Source organism: Astatotilapia calliptera, chromosome 12 (genome assembly GCF_964374335.1).
Source record: "Astatotilapia calliptera chromosome 12, fAstCal68.1, whole genome shotgun sequence".
NCBI lineage: Eukaryota > Metazoa > Chordata > Actinopteri > Cichliformes > Cichlidae > Astatotilapia > Astatotilapia calliptera.
Genome location: NC_137433.1, coordinates 4,521,433 through 4,538,048, shown reverse-complemented (window position 1 = coordinate 4,538,048; position 16,616 = coordinate 4,521,433). Strand labels below are relative to the sequence as shown.

At 41.8% G+C, this 16,616-nt stretch overlaps 1 protein-coding gene across 2 annotated transcripts in view; it reads left to right on the top strand.

Moving 5' to 3' along the window:
- The first annotated feature begins 212 nt into the window (after positions 1-212).
- The window catches only part of LOC113033331 (uncharacterized), a 29,426-nt gene continuing 13,022 nt past the window's right edge, over positions 213-16,616 (top strand). The window contains exons 1-6 of one of the 2 annotated variants that reach the window (XM_026187026.2): positions 213-420; positions 2,222-2,315; positions 4,269-5,603; positions 5,698-5,782; positions 6,691-9,891; positions 11,141-11,266. In XM_026187026.2, coding sequence (XP_026042811.2) covers positions 4,270-5,603; positions 5,698-5,782; positions 6,691-9,891; positions 11,141-11,266 — 4,746 coding nt within the window. In that variant the 5' untranslated portion in view covers positions 213-420; positions 2,222-2,315; position 4,269. The remainder of the gene's footprint in view (positions 421-2,221; positions 2,316-4,268; positions 5,604-5,697; positions 5,783-6,690; positions 9,892-11,140; positions 11,267-16,616) is intronic. The other variant, XM_080308736.1, reaches the window with a different exon arrangement.

The following is a 16,616-nucleotide window of genomic DNA, read 5'->3' as shown; positions in this document are numbered from 1 at the left end:
TGTATGCGTTACACCTGATGAGTTGTGCTATATAGCAAAAATGATTCCTTAGTGTTTGTATACTGTATGCACAAACTGTCATTGTCTCTTACTGGAACGACACAAGTTTATGTAGCAAAATCCTATTTTATGTTTTAGTTGCACTTTATTTTGAAAGCAATAGCCGGAAGTGCTATGTGGAGCTGGATTGTGCGGAAAGTACTCAGGCGGCTAGTTGGCTGTGTAGTCTATCCCTGTCAACAATACTGCAACCTGAGACGGGATAGCCAGCCAGCCAGTTGGCTAGCTAAGTAAACCAGCTAAGTTAGCTGCTCTGCTAACCAACTGTCACGACTCGTAATTTTTCCCTTAAGTTGGCGGGATACACTGTGTTAGAAGTTGTTTCGACAAGCGTGGAGGGAAAGCTGACTTTATGGTTTGGTAAGTTGTCTGCAGTTGGGATCAAACAGGCAGCGAAAGACAGGTTCAGACAGTGTTTCCATTTTGTGAGTCCAGCTTCTTGAGTTGTTAGCTTACGGTTGCTAGCCAGCGAGCTGCTTAAGCGTTTGTCTTCCCTCTTGTTTGAAGTCTGTGGGAATTCCCAAACAGCTGAATGCAACACGCTCGTTCAATACGTCTGCACACTTCTGTTTTTTTTCCGTTCTCCTTCTGTACGTTAAATGTGCCTCCCTGCTGTTGGGAGCAAGCCAACTCTTATCTGTCGGTAAACTGGACCGGGCACTGTCGAGGTAATTTAGGTGAGCAGACACGACATGAGGAAGCATTAACACTTGTTGCTGAGATGGAAAACTACAAAACTTAGAAAGCTCATTTATTAGCATTGTTGTTTAGATTTAGTTGTATCATTGTGTGTGTGTGTAAGTGGTTGGGATGCTTGGTTTTCTGTAGCATCCAGTAGGTCCACATTAAATCTGGGTTATGGTTTACTGTGATATAAAACTGTGGTTACCTGCTTCACTGTTGTAAGTTACTTTTAAATGTCAAGATCACCTAAAAACCTGAGCCTACTACATTATGTCCATAATAATACAGCAAAATATTACAGCCAGGCTAAACTCAGTCTAAAGTTTTCTTAGAGAACAGTATCGCATATTTCACTGTTAAAGTCCAGTGAAAGCCTGTGGATTGTGATGTATATTTTATGTGACTTTACCATAGGTGAGAACTAAATTGCGGTAATGCTCATCTTCTTTTAGTTGTTCTGTTGTCTGCATAAGGAAATTTCCTCTGCATAACTGGCGTAGCCGGGTTATTGACTCATTGTCTTTAAAAAGTTAAAGACAGTAAGTGAGTCAGGGCTAAAACAAAACAAAATGCCTCCATGCCCTGTGCCCTACTGTCCTGCACGTATACTCTGAAATATGTCTCTAACATTCGCAGGATCTCTTCAAAGTTGACTATTTAACATCTTCGGCTTGAAGAAATGCTCTTTTCAATTGTTATGTGAGGCTTGCAGTAATGAGTCGGCGTAGGATACTCGGTGGTGTGTCTAAGCCTATATAAGGCAGACGGCTCCTTAATCTCCGCTGTGCTGCTTGTCCCACCATCACAGTGGATGTTTGGCATTCCATCTCAGCGAAGGTGTTTCCTGCCACTATCTAAAGTTCACGTTTTCAGCATTTTCAACAGTCTCTGTTAGTCAAGCGCAAGCCTTCGTGGCTCTGCTTCCTTGTCTGTCCAGTTTTTATGTTTGTATATATTTTTTTCTTTTTCTTTTATGAATCATGGACTTGCCCACTGAGTATTTGGAGCTTATCAGCTGATGTGCTTGATAAGAAGCACAACGACAGGGGCGATCATGTAAAGACGTGACTGGCACAGAAAAGGACACCAAACAGCAATGTTTATACTTCCAACATTTGCTGATTGAAGGCATTTAGATGCAGTAGTGTGAGGACTGCATTGGCGATGGCGTGCTTGTACTGATCGAGGACATAATGCAAATGTAAGAACAGGAAATAACAAGCATATACGAGAGCAGAGTCGATGACCTTTGTTGTGCACTAAATATATATGGGTGTGCCTGTGTTTACTGAAGTCTGTGTCAATGAAAACATATCATCTATTTGCTGCTTTTTGAAGGCGTGAGAACACCACAGCAACGCATTTGGACCGCCCTGTTGTATCCCTGCTGTGATTTCTCTACCGTAGCCTTCAGCACGACAGTCTTAACTAGTGAACAGCCTGTCTGCTTTGATGACGCAAAGTGTGTATCTCTTAGGCTCCTTCGACTCCTTCCTCCCGTGTGATATGACATCACGACTCGGTTACAAGAGAAGCTCGAGCTCTACAGCAGACGGTTGACATCTGGTCAGGTAGGATATTATATTCAGGATTTTGATCAAGCGTGCCATTATTTATATAAAAAGAAAATTCAGTTTCTGCATAGCAGAGTAACTCAGCACAACACGTGGAAAGCATTATCAGATGTGGAGAAGGAGTTTCTTAAAGGGCCTTTGTGCTCTTTTCTATCTTCATTATTGCTTTATAACAACAGATAAAGCTGTTTACCAGCATATTGTGTCAGAGATTAGTAAGTCGATCTTTAGTCATCTCATATTTATCACTAAACCTCCTTTTGACTGAATAAGCATTTCAAAATAGACATGCAGAAGTTCATTAGGGGTGGAGCTGAATGTTTGATGGATGGTGGTCTGGTGTGAGTTTGCACTGGAATCTCCCATTTACTGCCTAAGAATGATGTGCGTGTGTTAAAACCTGAAGCAAAAAACAATGACATTGTACAGTTGTCCGGTTCCTCCTTGTGTCAGTTGCCACATGAAAAGTATGCAGTCCTGATCACCACTACACCAGTATCTCAACTTAGTCACACACATTTTACAAGCTAGTTTGATTGCACTGATAACGACAGCCAAGGAGATAACGTTAATGTCAGTTGTTAGAGTCGACCAACAGGTCAAACAAAGGCAACAATTGTGCAGGTTACAGGTTTTAAGTACAAGTAACATTAAAACATTTAAATCAAAACATTAAGTAGATAAACTAATGTTTAATGTGTCTTAAAATACAATAAAATACATTTAAATAGCCATTGGAAATATGTTGTAACTTTTCTCTGACACGGCTGCTGCTTTTTTCACATCAGGCATTTTCATATGTCACTGCAGAAAAAGCACAGGCACAGTGATACTGCTTTTGGGCTCATGGAAGCGTGAATGTTCAATGCATCATAATCAAAGTTGATGTTATTAGTCCCACCTGTGCTGCTGTGTGCTAAGCCATTATTAAATGACCTGTGTCGTGTAAATGTACAAGACAAACACTCACCTTTTATTGGTGTCCGCTCTTTTTTAGCACTAAATATGTCCTGCTTTAACCTAACAATCAATAACCTTTGGCAAAATAATATACATTACTGTGCAAAAGTCTTGAGCCACTCATCAGTTCTTTAGATTTTGCTTGCAATGAGTTAGACTTTATTTTTTTATTTTTTTTAAAGCAGTAGCTTTTGTTGAAGGTATTTCAAAGTTCTTCTTTGGACTTTGGCTGCTTTTTCACTAATTTTCAGTCTAGTGCTTTGTATTTTCCAAAGAATGATTTCCTCAATTTTTTTTTTTTTTTTTGCATCAGCACTGACCTATGAATCATTTAAGAGTAACAAAAGCTGCCTGTAACTCATATGAACCAGTTTTGTGTCTTCACATGTCAGACAACTTGACAACAAACCTGATTTTCAGCATGATAGTGATCCCAAACACACCGCTTCTGCGCTTACACCTTACATGGATAGTGTTCTACTTTGGGTTTTTCTATCAGTCATGCATTGGCCTCCCCAGAGCCCAGACTTCAACATTATTGAAGCAGTGTCAAATCCTCTCGATAGAGAACAGAACAAAATGCAGCCAAAATCCAAAGACGAGCTTTGAATGTCCTTCAAGAAACCTGGAGAACTGTTTCTGAAGATTTATAAGAAATTACAAGAAAGCTTGAGAGACTTCTGCCTGTGTTTTTTTTTTTGTTGTTGTTGTTGTTGTTGTTTTTACATTTCAATAAATGACTTCAATTGTTTTCATAGAAAATTTTAAATAAAGATGGCTCAAGACTTTTGAACAATAAACTTGTGATGGAATATCAGGCACTCCCAAGTTTATAGTAACGGCTAGATTAGGGGATTGTTTAAATCCTTACATTTTTAGATTTTGTGCAGGTACTTTTTTGTTGAGGATCTCAGTAAGTAATATTATTTTTTATTTTCTCTCTGATGGGGTATTTTATCTTTATGCTTAACAAAAGGTGTTGTTCAACAGGATGGCTGCTCAGGTGGAGGTTCAGACTACGGAGGTAGGAAGGACAGTGGCAGGAGGACGACATCACCTGACTCCCCTGACAGACTCCAGCAATAAGAGCCTCATTGACATCCCGTCTGCCAATCAGCCGCAGCTCATCGCAGCTGAACCAAAAAAGCCTGCCCCAAGCGCCAAGCCGCGACTTACTCCCAAACCTTTTTCTGTGGAGAAAAATCCTACAATTAAGCCCATACTTGCCCCAAAGCCTCAAACTAAACCCAGACCTGAGTCCACTCGCCTTGCTGGATACAAACCAGAGCTTCCAAGCAATCCAAAACCACAGCAGCCGGTTTCCAGCAGCAAACCCAGACCACTTTTAACCAACCCCAACCGTCCTGCCTCTACCTCCTTTCGATCACCCACTAAGTTGAACACTGGACAGACAACAAAGCTAGTAGCCCAGCCATTTAAACCAGCTCCTCCACATGACACTGGAGGCCCTAGCAGACCCACCCCTCCTCCTGTGCCAGCACAGAGGCAGAAACCCTCAACATCAAGCTTGGCCTACTCAAAGAGCTTTAAAAAACTACCAGCAGCAGAGTGGTCTGGAACCACTAAAAAAGAAGACGAAAAAGGCCACAATGCACAAGGTAAAGTTGGAACCTCCCTTACTAGAGCAAAGTCCATGGGCTTTCTTCTTGATGCAGGGGAAGAAAATGAAGGAAAAGAAAAGGCTCAGCCTGAAACATCTGTGCCTCTACGACCACATCCTAGAGGCTCCAAGCCCAGACCTGTATCAGCCATTTTCCCCGGCAGTACAACGAAGACGGAGACCCCGGTTCCTGCTCCTCGCTCGGCTGGGAGACGACCCCTTTCAGCTGATCTCACTTCCAAATTTGGGTCTATTGGTCTTTCACTGCACCGGAAATTTCCTGAAGGAAATACAGTAGACAACACTCCAGAGGGAAAAGCACTACCACAAAGCAAAGAGGAAGATAAAACCTTTACGAGTACCACACCACAAAGTACTGATGATGTCTGTAATCCTATCCTCTCAGACCAAAGCAACAAAAACAAAGAAGAAATGGCTGCAAAAGAGACCGATGAAGACGAGCGCAGGGTTAGCGTCAAGTCGCGAATAAGTCTTTTGCTCGATTTGCCGTCTTCTCCTGGGGTAGCTGCCACCGGCCATGGTTCAGATCTTCGTTCTCCATTGCAGCCAACCCCTGAAGGTGAACCAGCAGTTGGTGTTAAACAGCTCATCAAGCAGCTGACAGAGGATACAACACCGACTCAGAGCCCTGTCCTTAAACCAGCACTGAAGCCCCGTCCCTTGCCCCTTGACCTAACCAAAAGGTAAGAGCTGCTCATACTGTCCATGTGCTTTGCTTTTTGTTCTGTGTTCCACTGTCATGCATGGCTTTTGTCTTGTGTGATGTATGTTCAATAGGTTTTCAGCCGAGAGGTCACCTGACCCTGTTTCCCTCACTGAGGCAGAGGACCGTCATTACATCAGCAAAGATCCTCAGAAGAGGGTAAGAGAGGGCGTGAGCTTTGTAGGAACTGGTTTCTGTTGGGCTCGGTCTGTGTTTAACAGGCAAATGAGGGTAACAATGAGAAACTGTGTCACCGTGTGGTGCTTGGAAAGTTTTTCATATGGTGTTGCTCAGCAGAGTTTGATTTTAGTGTGTTTGTTACCATTTCCTGTTTGATTGAAACCCATGCAATATAACATAAAGACGGAAAATACAAAAGAAGCACAGGAGAATGAGCAGTGTGCAAATAGAGGTGAAGCCTCTGACGCAGTTTAAACTAGAAGTGAAGTAGGGAGACACAAATTCAACTCACGCTTTAGAGCTATAGGTACTCTATAACTGTATACACGACTGGGAAATTCATCTTTATTTACCTGTTGAAAAGCACTTGCATTTCCAGTGGACCAAAGCGCCTCTGCATTCATGAGGAAATTTCTTTCAAAGAAATAGGACATTACAGTAAAATGAATTGCTGCCATAGACATGCAAAGCTGTGAAACCTAATACTGCTGATACATTAAACATCCCCAGTGACTGCCAGTTATGAAACACACAAAGAAGAGATCAAATAGGAAAGGTCAATGCTGAGAGACTTTGATTACCACCTCTGCACCACACCCAATGAGCCCTACGTAGAAGAGGATGCTGTTTGTGCCCTGCCAATTGTTCTCTCGAACTCCTCTGTGTGCTGTACTGTTGAATGTTCCATTGCCAAGTCCCATTTATTCTGGCTTATGGTTTTATAGCAGTAAATGGTACCTAAATTCATAACTTTTTAAAAAAGCTTTTAGTTCCTTCAGAAGATTCCAGCTGAAAGAAATTCTGTAATAGCTTATCAGTTCCATAACTAGGCAGTAAGTTGTGAGCATGAACTTAAGAATTCTCAGTATATCTCTTAATTTTCCCAGGCTGAAGAATCAGCTATCACTCCCAGTGACCAGAAGACATTTTTGGATTTAAAAGATTCCCAAGAGCAGCTCAAAAAGGTCTCCACGCCTGAAGGGCCTGAAGCAGGACAGACGTTTGTTGCTGTTTCCAAGGAAATTGGTGCAGGCAGTGGAGTCCAAACGGTGCGAGCATCCTTGTTTGATAATGTCGTGGAGAGGCACAGCGTGGTGTTGATGGATGATGGCTCATCTGTTGACACGGCCAAGGATTTGCTCAGCAGCACGTCTCCATTCGATAGAACAGTTACTGAATATAACGGGGCTTCAGTCACTGCTAACTACAGCCAGCCTTTATCGCCATCATGTTTTCAACCCGTATTACATGCCTTTGACACAGTGCAGGCTGTCGAAAAGAGTCGGGCAGTGAGTGTGAGCGTCCCATCAGCTCAGTGGGAGGATAAAGCCATGACCCTCCGTTCCAGACGCTCAGAAGGGAGCAGGCCTCTTCCAGAATGGACCAGTCCTGCACAAGAACAGCCACCTTTGGCACCTTTGATGCCTCAAACACAGCCACGATATCTGAGGATAGGAGCCTTACAGAAGTGGACCACTACAGGTCTCGACCAAGACGTAGATATGGAGACAGGGATGCTAAAGGAATCACAAAGGGAAGGACAAGTGGCTTTAGATAAAGACAAGGAGAGACAAAGAGTGGCAGAACAAGAAGAAGTGTCTGCAGCACCTAAACGCTTGAAGATGCTGCAGGCAGACGAAATGGCAAAACCCAAGGCAACCTACTTTGCTTTAACCGGACAAATACAGGAGCCAGTTTCTCTTGGGGGTGCAGGGACAAACACTGGGGACATGACTAGCCCCTTTGATGACTTCTTAGGGATTTCTCTCCTTAGTGGCCCTCAAGGGAAGAGTCTTCCAGTAAGGGGGAGCCCGTCTTTAAACGATGATCCTTTTGGAAAAACAACTCCATCGCAAGAGCAAGTTAAAGATTTGATGATAAGAAGCCACAAGTCACCCAGGGAGAGCAGTTTAGCCTCAGATGGACAGAGTAAAGAGGAAAGGCTAGAAGCTGAAAAGAAAAGGGAGCAAAGGAAGGAGAAAGAAAGGCACAGGACTAAGATAAAAGAAATTGAAGGTGAAAAACAGACACAGCTGGAAATGGAGAAACAAGCACATTTAGAATTTACACGAATGAAAGAGTGGGAGATGCAAAGAGAATTTGAAAGGCAAAGATGTAAGTCATTTGAAAAGGAGAAACAAGAATTTGAGGAGAAACAACGTGTCCTGGAAAGGCAGAAACAGATTGCGCTTGAGAAAGCACAAGAATTAGAGGAGAAACAGAGACTTGAAAGAGAGAAGCAAAGGAAACTTGAGAAAGAAAAAAGGCAAGAACTAGAGAGACAAAAGGAGAGACAGCGTGAAAAGGAACAGCAAAAACAAAAGGAGGAAGAGCGGCTAAAACAGTTAGAGCGACTGCAGCTCTTAGAGCTTCAAAGACAGAAGCAGAAAGAAAAGGAAATGCAGCAGCTAAAAGAAAAAAAGGAAAAAGAAGAGGCAGACAAGATGAGACAGATCGCATTAGAGCAAGAAATGTTAAGAATAAAAGAGCTTGAAAAAGAGCGGGAAAGAGAAAAGGAGATGGAGAAGGAGCGTCAGAAAGAGATACAGAGGGAGCTGGAGAAACGGCGACAACAAGATTTAGAAAGGGAGATACAGAGACAGCTAGACAATGAGCAACAGGAACTGGAGAAGGAAAGGAAGAGGAAGGAGGATGTAGAGAGACTCAAAGAGCTGGAAAGATTACAGCTCTTGGAGTTTGAAAAACAAAAACAGGCAGAGAGGGAGAGACAACAACTTCAGGAGCTCGAAAAACTGAGGCAACTAGACATTGAGCGACAGAAATTAGAAAACCAGAAGCTGAGACAACAGGAACTGGAGAAGGAAAGGAAGGAGGATGTAGAGAGACTTAAAGAGCTGGAAAGATTACAGCTCCTGGAATTTGAAAAACAAAAACAGGCAGAGAGGGAGAGACAACAACTTCAGGAGCTTGAAAAACTGAGGCAACTAGACATTGAGCGACAGAAATTAGAAAACCAGAAGCTGAGACAACAGGAACTGGAGAAGGAAAGGAAGAGGAAGGAGGATGTAGAGAGACTTAAAGAGCTTGAGAGATTACAGCTCTTGGAATTTGAAAAGCAAAAGCAGGCAGCGAGGGAAAGACAACAATTTCAGGAGCTTGAGAAACAGAGGCAACTAGACATTGAGAGACAGGAATTAGAAACCCAGAAGCTGAGACAGCAGGAACTGGAGAAGGAAAGGAAGAGGAAGGAGGATGTAGAGAGACTTAAAGAGCTTGAGAGATTACAGCTCCTGGAATTTGAAAAGCAAAAGCAGGCAGCGAGGGAAAGACAACAAATTGCGGAGTTTGAGAAACACAGACTGAGGGAAAAGATGGAAAGGGAGGAAGCAGAACGGATGCGAGTCATAGCCAAGCAACAAGAAGCAGAGAGACAGCGACTAAAAGAGAAGCAGAAAAAAGAGGAGCAAGAGAGGCTAAACTTGGAGCCATCACGTCTGAAACCCAAAATTCTTGATCTGGACTCTGTGCTCAGAAATGAACCAGTGTCTAAGTCTACTTCTCAGCGCAGCGATGCTGCAACCCGCTGGAAGGAGCCTTACAAGCCTAACATTCTTGACATAGACTCCTTTACATCTCAAGCTCAGCTCTCCTCTAATAATGACTTGTTTCCTTCATTGGGAATGCAGGGACTAAATGCTGACTTTGGGGGTAAATTACAGCCTACATCTGAAAGTGATGTTAGCTGGAAGATACCATCACAGACTTCAGTAGGTTTCTCAAACCCAGTATGGACGACGCCTCCTCAGGACCCCTGGGAGCTGCGGTCAGTTGAGATGTCTGTGGACCAGCCTAAGGCTGAATCTAGAAAACACGCCAACAAACACAGTCCAGAACAGCTCCTTCTCGATCATGGGGAACGCATCCCAACTCAACAAAGGCCTTGGTCTGCTTTCCTGGATGAGCCACCCCCTTTGGGCCCTTTTCCTGGTTCAGAGGTTAAAAGTGTGAACTCCCCAGGTGGACTCCCCACCATCACTCCTGCAGAGCAGATCTGGTTGCCCAGAGAGCTACAGCCACAGAAGATCAGGGGAGAAGCACAGGGCCAGAGGAGATCACAGGGGTCCAAGGTGAGTGACATAAATCAATTGATCAGTTCCAGAGGTGCCAATGAACTACCCGCCCCCCTTTCTACCACACTTTATTTTGTGATTATTGTAGAAATCAGGTTGTCATTTTCTTAGTTTGTCAGTGCAGATGGAGTCAGATTATCACACAGAGACATGCAGTCTTGTGAAAATACAGGTCATTTTGTGATATCTTACAGAACAATCTGTTCTTGTAGACGTACAAACCATCTAAAACATAAATATAGCTTCTCATGATGTAGGTGGTATCATATATTCTTCACCCTGTCATTTTAAAAGCTCACCAAGTTCCGAAAGCAAAAGCATACGCAAAATTCTTTTTAATATTGTTTTATTTTTAGCGTGCATTAATTTGTGTGCCATCATTCCCTGATTAAATTGGTTGGAGAAAAGAGGCTCCAGCTGAGTTGCCATATTGTAGTCGAGCTAAGTGACGTAGTGGCTAAATTAGTCTAATTCTTGCTTCTTAATAACTACAACAGGCTGTGTCACCATCAAGAAAAATGCAAATGAAATTCAAGTGAAAAAAGGAATATTGATTCAGCACTGCTGCTTCTCTTTCATGATTCCTTAGTATTATCCTCATGTCTGCAAGATATCTAAGGAGTACTTAGATTTGATATAAAGTATTTACAACTATAATGTAGTAAGATGCCTCTTGCATCCAGTTAGATTGCAGTGTATCTGTGTCTGTTCAGACTCGTATAATACATGTAGTGAAGACTTTGAAGTAATTAAAGTTAAACGCATTAGGTGTTTGTGACAAAAGGTATTTGTGACTGTGGGGGCAACATTTAACCTTTCACCACTGAATTATTATCACTTGCATTTCTTGAGTCCCATATTTTAGGTGCTCCTGAGATACTGTGTTCACAAGAATGGGTTAAAGCAAAAAAGCTGATTCCTCAGGCCATGTCTAGATCATAATGATGTAGACATGGCCATGCATGCTAATTATTACATTATAAACCATAACATGTTTTGGTTTTAGAAACAAAAATCAATTTGTTGTTAGTTCCAGTTAGCCACACTCCTTACAAAAACGTGGCCAAATTACAGTCACACTTCACAAGAAAGTAACAAACTGACACCTAAGCAGTGTTTAAACGTGAGTGGACTGAAGTTCACTTTATTCTGTCCAGCTTCCAGCATGACAATGAGCAGCTTTTTACTGTTATGAGGTGATGCAGTTGGATCGCGGTGTTCACTTTGGGTCCTCTATGCTGCTCAGGAGTTGAACAGATTGCGGTCTCGGAGTGTGTCACGACGATCGGTTCCTGCAGGTAGTTCCGTGGATGGAAGCCCTTCCAGGATGAGGAGTCGCAGCGCCCACAGAGAGCAGGACCTGCAGAGCAGGGTGAGTCAGGCTGCTGCTCATTTTCTGCACCATTTTATTACAAATGACTGTTTTCACTCAGCTCTGTGGAAACAGAGAGCATAGTATGCGGTGCCTCATGCACTGAAGACTGTATTGGAATGCAGCTTGCTCACTTGACATGAAAATGCTGCTGGCCTCACATAGTAAAGAGCTAGTGACTAATGTTGAAAGCATGGACGTCCTAGACTCACCTCTGCCCATCCCACATTACATTCTAGGGAAGTGGTGCTCAAACACCTTCTCAGGCCTGTACGTCAGGTTTGGATCAGACAAATGATTAAGTAAAGATTTTCACTGCTGATTTATCAGAAACCTGACAGCAGGGCTCAGAGAAACCTGTGAAGTGAAATGGCATGTAATGATTATGTGTTCTGCAGGTATTTGTGTAACCTTGCTACTTGATTTTGATTGGTTAGAAGTTATATTTGGTTATAAACTTGTAGTTCACCTCTGTTTTTATACCACTGTGAATGGAATAGCTTTTGCTGGGAGTGATAATGCTGTCTGTATATGTAGTTGATATTTCTTGGAAGACTTGATGGGATTTGTTCAAAAACAAAAGATTTTTTTTAGTTTCAGGGATGCACTTATTGGGATTTTTGGTGATCAAAGGTTTCTTTGACCTCATAAAACACCTTTTTGGCCATAACTCTAGAAATTTTGCCTAATTTGTATGCTAAATTTAACAAAAATGTCTAGTAAGACAAAATGTTTTGATTTCAAAAGATTGGCGGTGAAATGTGGACAGACATCAATGTAAGCTGCTGCTTGACTGGTTGGTGGAAGCAACTTCAAGGTGGTTATTCCGGTTTTATATTTTTAAACATGTAAACAAATGTGTCTGCATGTTATCGACTCTACAAATTACATGCACACTCATATTATTATTACATTTAAGGGTGGACAGTGTTTATTAACGATACAGGGTTGGGTTCAGGTTGCGCTTTGTCACTGACACTGTAATTGTAGGCTCAGGTTGAAGTACAGTCTGTTGTGCCTTAACATTACACAGGGAGATCAGATTAAGTCACCACAAAGGTCAAGGTCATTACCACCATCTAGTGGTTGTGTTTTAGTTTGCAAGAGTCAAGTGTTCCGGGTATCTGAATTACTCCTTGTTGCCATTTCCAGTGCTTGTTTGAAAAAAAAGCTTTTCAAATGACCCTATGTAAATAAAAAAGTGCACAGATTTACATTTTAGCTCAGACAACTTTACACATAGTAGAAGAACCGCTGAATTAGATTAGATTTTTAAATTGTTAAAAATAGTTCTAAAAAATCGTACAGTCTGAATGCATTTGTCTCTGTCAGTAGGCCACAGACACTACACAAACCTGCTGCTTGTGTTAATACAGATTTCTAACTAATAATGAGAATATTTGCCATCTGTCGCTGCTCATTTTGTCAGTGAATTGGTGTAAAAATAAAGCTTTCCAAAAGTAATAAAACGGAATATTACACTGGAATAAGGCTCCAGCTAACAATGTATTCATCATTATTGGCTCTAAAACTCACTGTCATCCAGTTTAATTTCACTTTAGACAAAACGGCATCAAATCAAAAGCTCTGTCATTTTCTTCTTACTCAAAAGTAAGAAATGATAATGATAAAATTACACAATTGCTCAGTTCTGGATCATTTTTTCTGTTTGTTAATAAATTCAATATTTCTACTCAGTAGTGATATTTTATTCAAGGTAGCAAGAATTCAACATGTCAACATTCAGCATCAGAATATGAGCAGAGCATCATTAACACAAATACTAAGGCTTATATGCAGGAGCATGACTTAAAAAAAAAAAGTATTTAGTAATGATAAAAAAACCCATAGGCAGATTCTTAAATCTAGTTAAGATGTTTAGCATATGTAAAATATCACAGATAGTGTTTAAAGCCAAATATGTGGGCGTTGCTGGACATCTGAAATGACTACTTTCCTCAAATTGTATTCACCATAGACTCAGAGACATGAAGTAATAGTAGGGTGGTGACATCACTGGTTTAAGTGTGAGGGTCTGAGGCTGGTGAGTGCAGCAGAGCGGAGATGGGCACCGGGCAGAGAGCTGTGTTGTACATGTGGTCATGTTGTCTCACTCCTTACTGCCTCTGGGTAAGTGACAGCACCACTCATGTTGAATGTGTCTCCATCAGCCGTGCGCGTCTTCTCGTATAGGGCTGTAGGAACTCTTGGTTCATATCATATACAGTAGACTGTATGTACATTAGCCGCATCCTATTTCACCTTCTTCCTGTTGTTGCTGGTTGGGTTCCTGGCTGAGTAAAGACCGATGAGGTCAGAAGAGGGGAAGAGATGAGTCACTTCCTAGCAGATCGTTTTCAGTACTACGATGAGGAATATTTGGTCAAAAAGACATCAATAATATGTTGATTGTTAGATGTTTCATGTTTTATTGTATCACTTCCTTGTCTTTAAATCTTTCTTTTAAAACTAATAGTCTGAATAATATCAATCAAGGAAGCTTCAAATATTAAAACTGTGTGCTTTTCATTATAAATTTGCTGGTATCACCAAAATACTTAATGTAATACTTTATCTTGGAGAAATAGATAAAAACTATAAATATTATAATTTTACTTAAATATTAAGAGAATATTGACTATTAATATTTAAACAACTTAACTATTAGCATTGTGGAAAATAACAAAGTGCAAATACTTTGTTACAGTACTTAAGTAGAATTTTTTAGGACTCTATGTGTACTTGAAAAAAGTTGTCTGTTATTTTTCTGACAACATTTTGCTTTTTAATCCTTAACTTTTGACTTTCTACTCCTTACACTTTCAAAACAGGCTCATTACTTTAGGGGAAAGTCACTGCATGTCCTCACGACATTAAAGTGATTTGAACATAAATAGAGGGAAAAATAATACATAGAAGCCTTGTAAACAATACAAGCGAGCTACTTTTTACACCGAATATATTTCAGAGCTTGTACTTTTTCACTCTTACTTAAGTAAAGTTGAATTGGTGCTTTCACCAGAGTATTTTTAACACTATTAGTAGAAGTAGCTGTACTTGTACTTAAGCCACACTTGATTAGCCACTTGTTATCAAGCAGCTAATCAAGGGTTAGCAGCTTGATTAGCCACTTGTTATCATTAGGTAGCAGGTAGTGGCTACAGCTAATGATAAAATGAAAATGGTACTCAGTATTGAGTATTTTCCTTAGGTGTACATGTAATTTTGAAGATATGGTAATTAAGGTGTGAGGACTAAATATTAATAAAGTATTAAAGGAGATAGAAGGTTAAAGGTTTTTTTTGTTGAAATACTCGTGTGTGGCAGTAAATTGGAAGGGAAAGGTATGTGAGAGTTTCTATGCTATTGAAATCTTTAGCAGAGCACTTCAAAGAATTGTTAATCAGATTACCTGTAGGGGGCACATGTGGACAGAGATCCAGATTTTAGGAACCCCTCTGCCTCAGTTTGCTCCCAGGTTAAGTCTCTGAAGTGTGTCAGAGTGGCCCACTATGTCTTTATTTAAGGTACAAGTTCACTGGCAGAAGGTGGCTGAAGTGAGCAGCATGTGTCAGGAAGTGTTATTCTTTCCTTGTCTGTTGTGGTGTTTGCATGACTCCGACTCTGGGTGAGATTTAAACAAACACTGAGTTGCCTGTTGTGATTGGTGGTTTTGGCCACGTTGCGCAGACAAACTGGTTGATGTGCATACAGTGCAATCCCACTTGCCTGGAGCCACACCTGTCTTTTGTCTTGTCTCTTTTGTGCCCGTCCAATTTATCTACTGATAGCTTTCTCTTAATGTAATACATACACTTGTCCTCATTCCTGTCTGATTGTATCACAAACCTTACTTTCTCTGCAGCTTTCTCTCTCTGCTCACACACTCAACCTCGTCTCTATTTTTTCTTTCCTTCTACATGTTGTCTGCATGCTTGCTGTCCTGGCTGTGTCACTCCACTTATGTTTCCTGCAGCTGAATCAAGCTGGAGCGACAGAGCACCGCAGAACATATATCACCCTCCCTTCTCCCCCCTCTGTTCTGAATCACGGACCTCCCATTCCCTCTCTTTGCCTCGCTCTTGCTCTCTGTCTCGCTGTCTTTGGCTCTGTCCCACACTCCCTCTCTCCACCCAGTTTCTCCTTGACGGTGAGTCCTGTAACACTCACTATAGAGAGCAGCTTGGCTGACGCATTTTCTCCTACCTGCCCATACCTGCAGAAAAAGGCGAGGGGAGGGAAGAAAAAAAAATTCCTTTCTCTGGATCTGACCTCTCTACCACAGCTCTCTCTTCAGTTTCCTCTTTGCGGCGGTGCATTGGTTGCCCTCTGGTTTTCCTCATGGAATACGAATGACTACAGCAGCTTTCTTTTTGCCACCAGCTGCCCTGCACCATTTCTGCTTGCAGCTTTTTGCCGGAAGATACAATAGTTGTGTGCAGTATGAAGATGTAGCCTTGTTGGAAGGGTGGGTGGATTTAACAACTTTTAATCAGAGCCATGTTTCGGGAGAAAAAGCTCAACGCCAGCTGCGAGAGTGTGTGTCAGGTCGGCTATAATTTAGGCTCACATGAGGACAGAGAAGCTCTCACCCGGTGAATTGGCAGAGGTCTCGCAGAGCACTGAGATAAGTGAACGTTTGGCCAAACAGAGTATATTGAGGTGATTTTATCATTAGTGCTCATTGTTTTTGTACTTGATTATTTTTAGTAGTGATTTGTGTTCTTTAAGCTAGAGAACCTGTTGGAAGACAGTGTAGCAGTGTTTCAGTAAAACTTATATTAAGTGGTGACCTTTCCTAACCTTTATATGCCCACTTGGGTGTTGTGCTAGGAATATCACAGCAGACATATCTTGTAAGCATCGAAATAGACATTAGAAAGCTTCACAATCCACTTAATGCCGACAGCCTGGAGCCTTGAAACAAGAGTGCTGACATCTAAAGTGGGACTGCACTGCAGAAAGGACACTGAGTAAAGAAACTGGGTAGATTTTCTCTCCTATAACATTCAGACATCATCTGTGCTACAGTGCTGTAAGCAGCAGCAGCATCATTACATTAAGCCTGCTGAGCTCTGTCATTTTCTCTGTCACCTTATACACTGCTGCAGTACTGACCCTGCAACATGCGTCACTGAATACATAGGCCACCATCCCTGGACTGCCACCTCTCCAGCATAACTAGACTCTAATGATTCCCTGCTGCTGCTCCTGCTGCAACAACAAGAGTCCCAGCTTAGCTCACGGGCTCCGTTCAGACACAGCAGGTCCCCTCGTTGGTTGGTTGTGATGGAGTATCTCGGGGGCAAGCTGTCAGTAGCTCAATCTCAGGTGTCAGGATGGGTGGGAA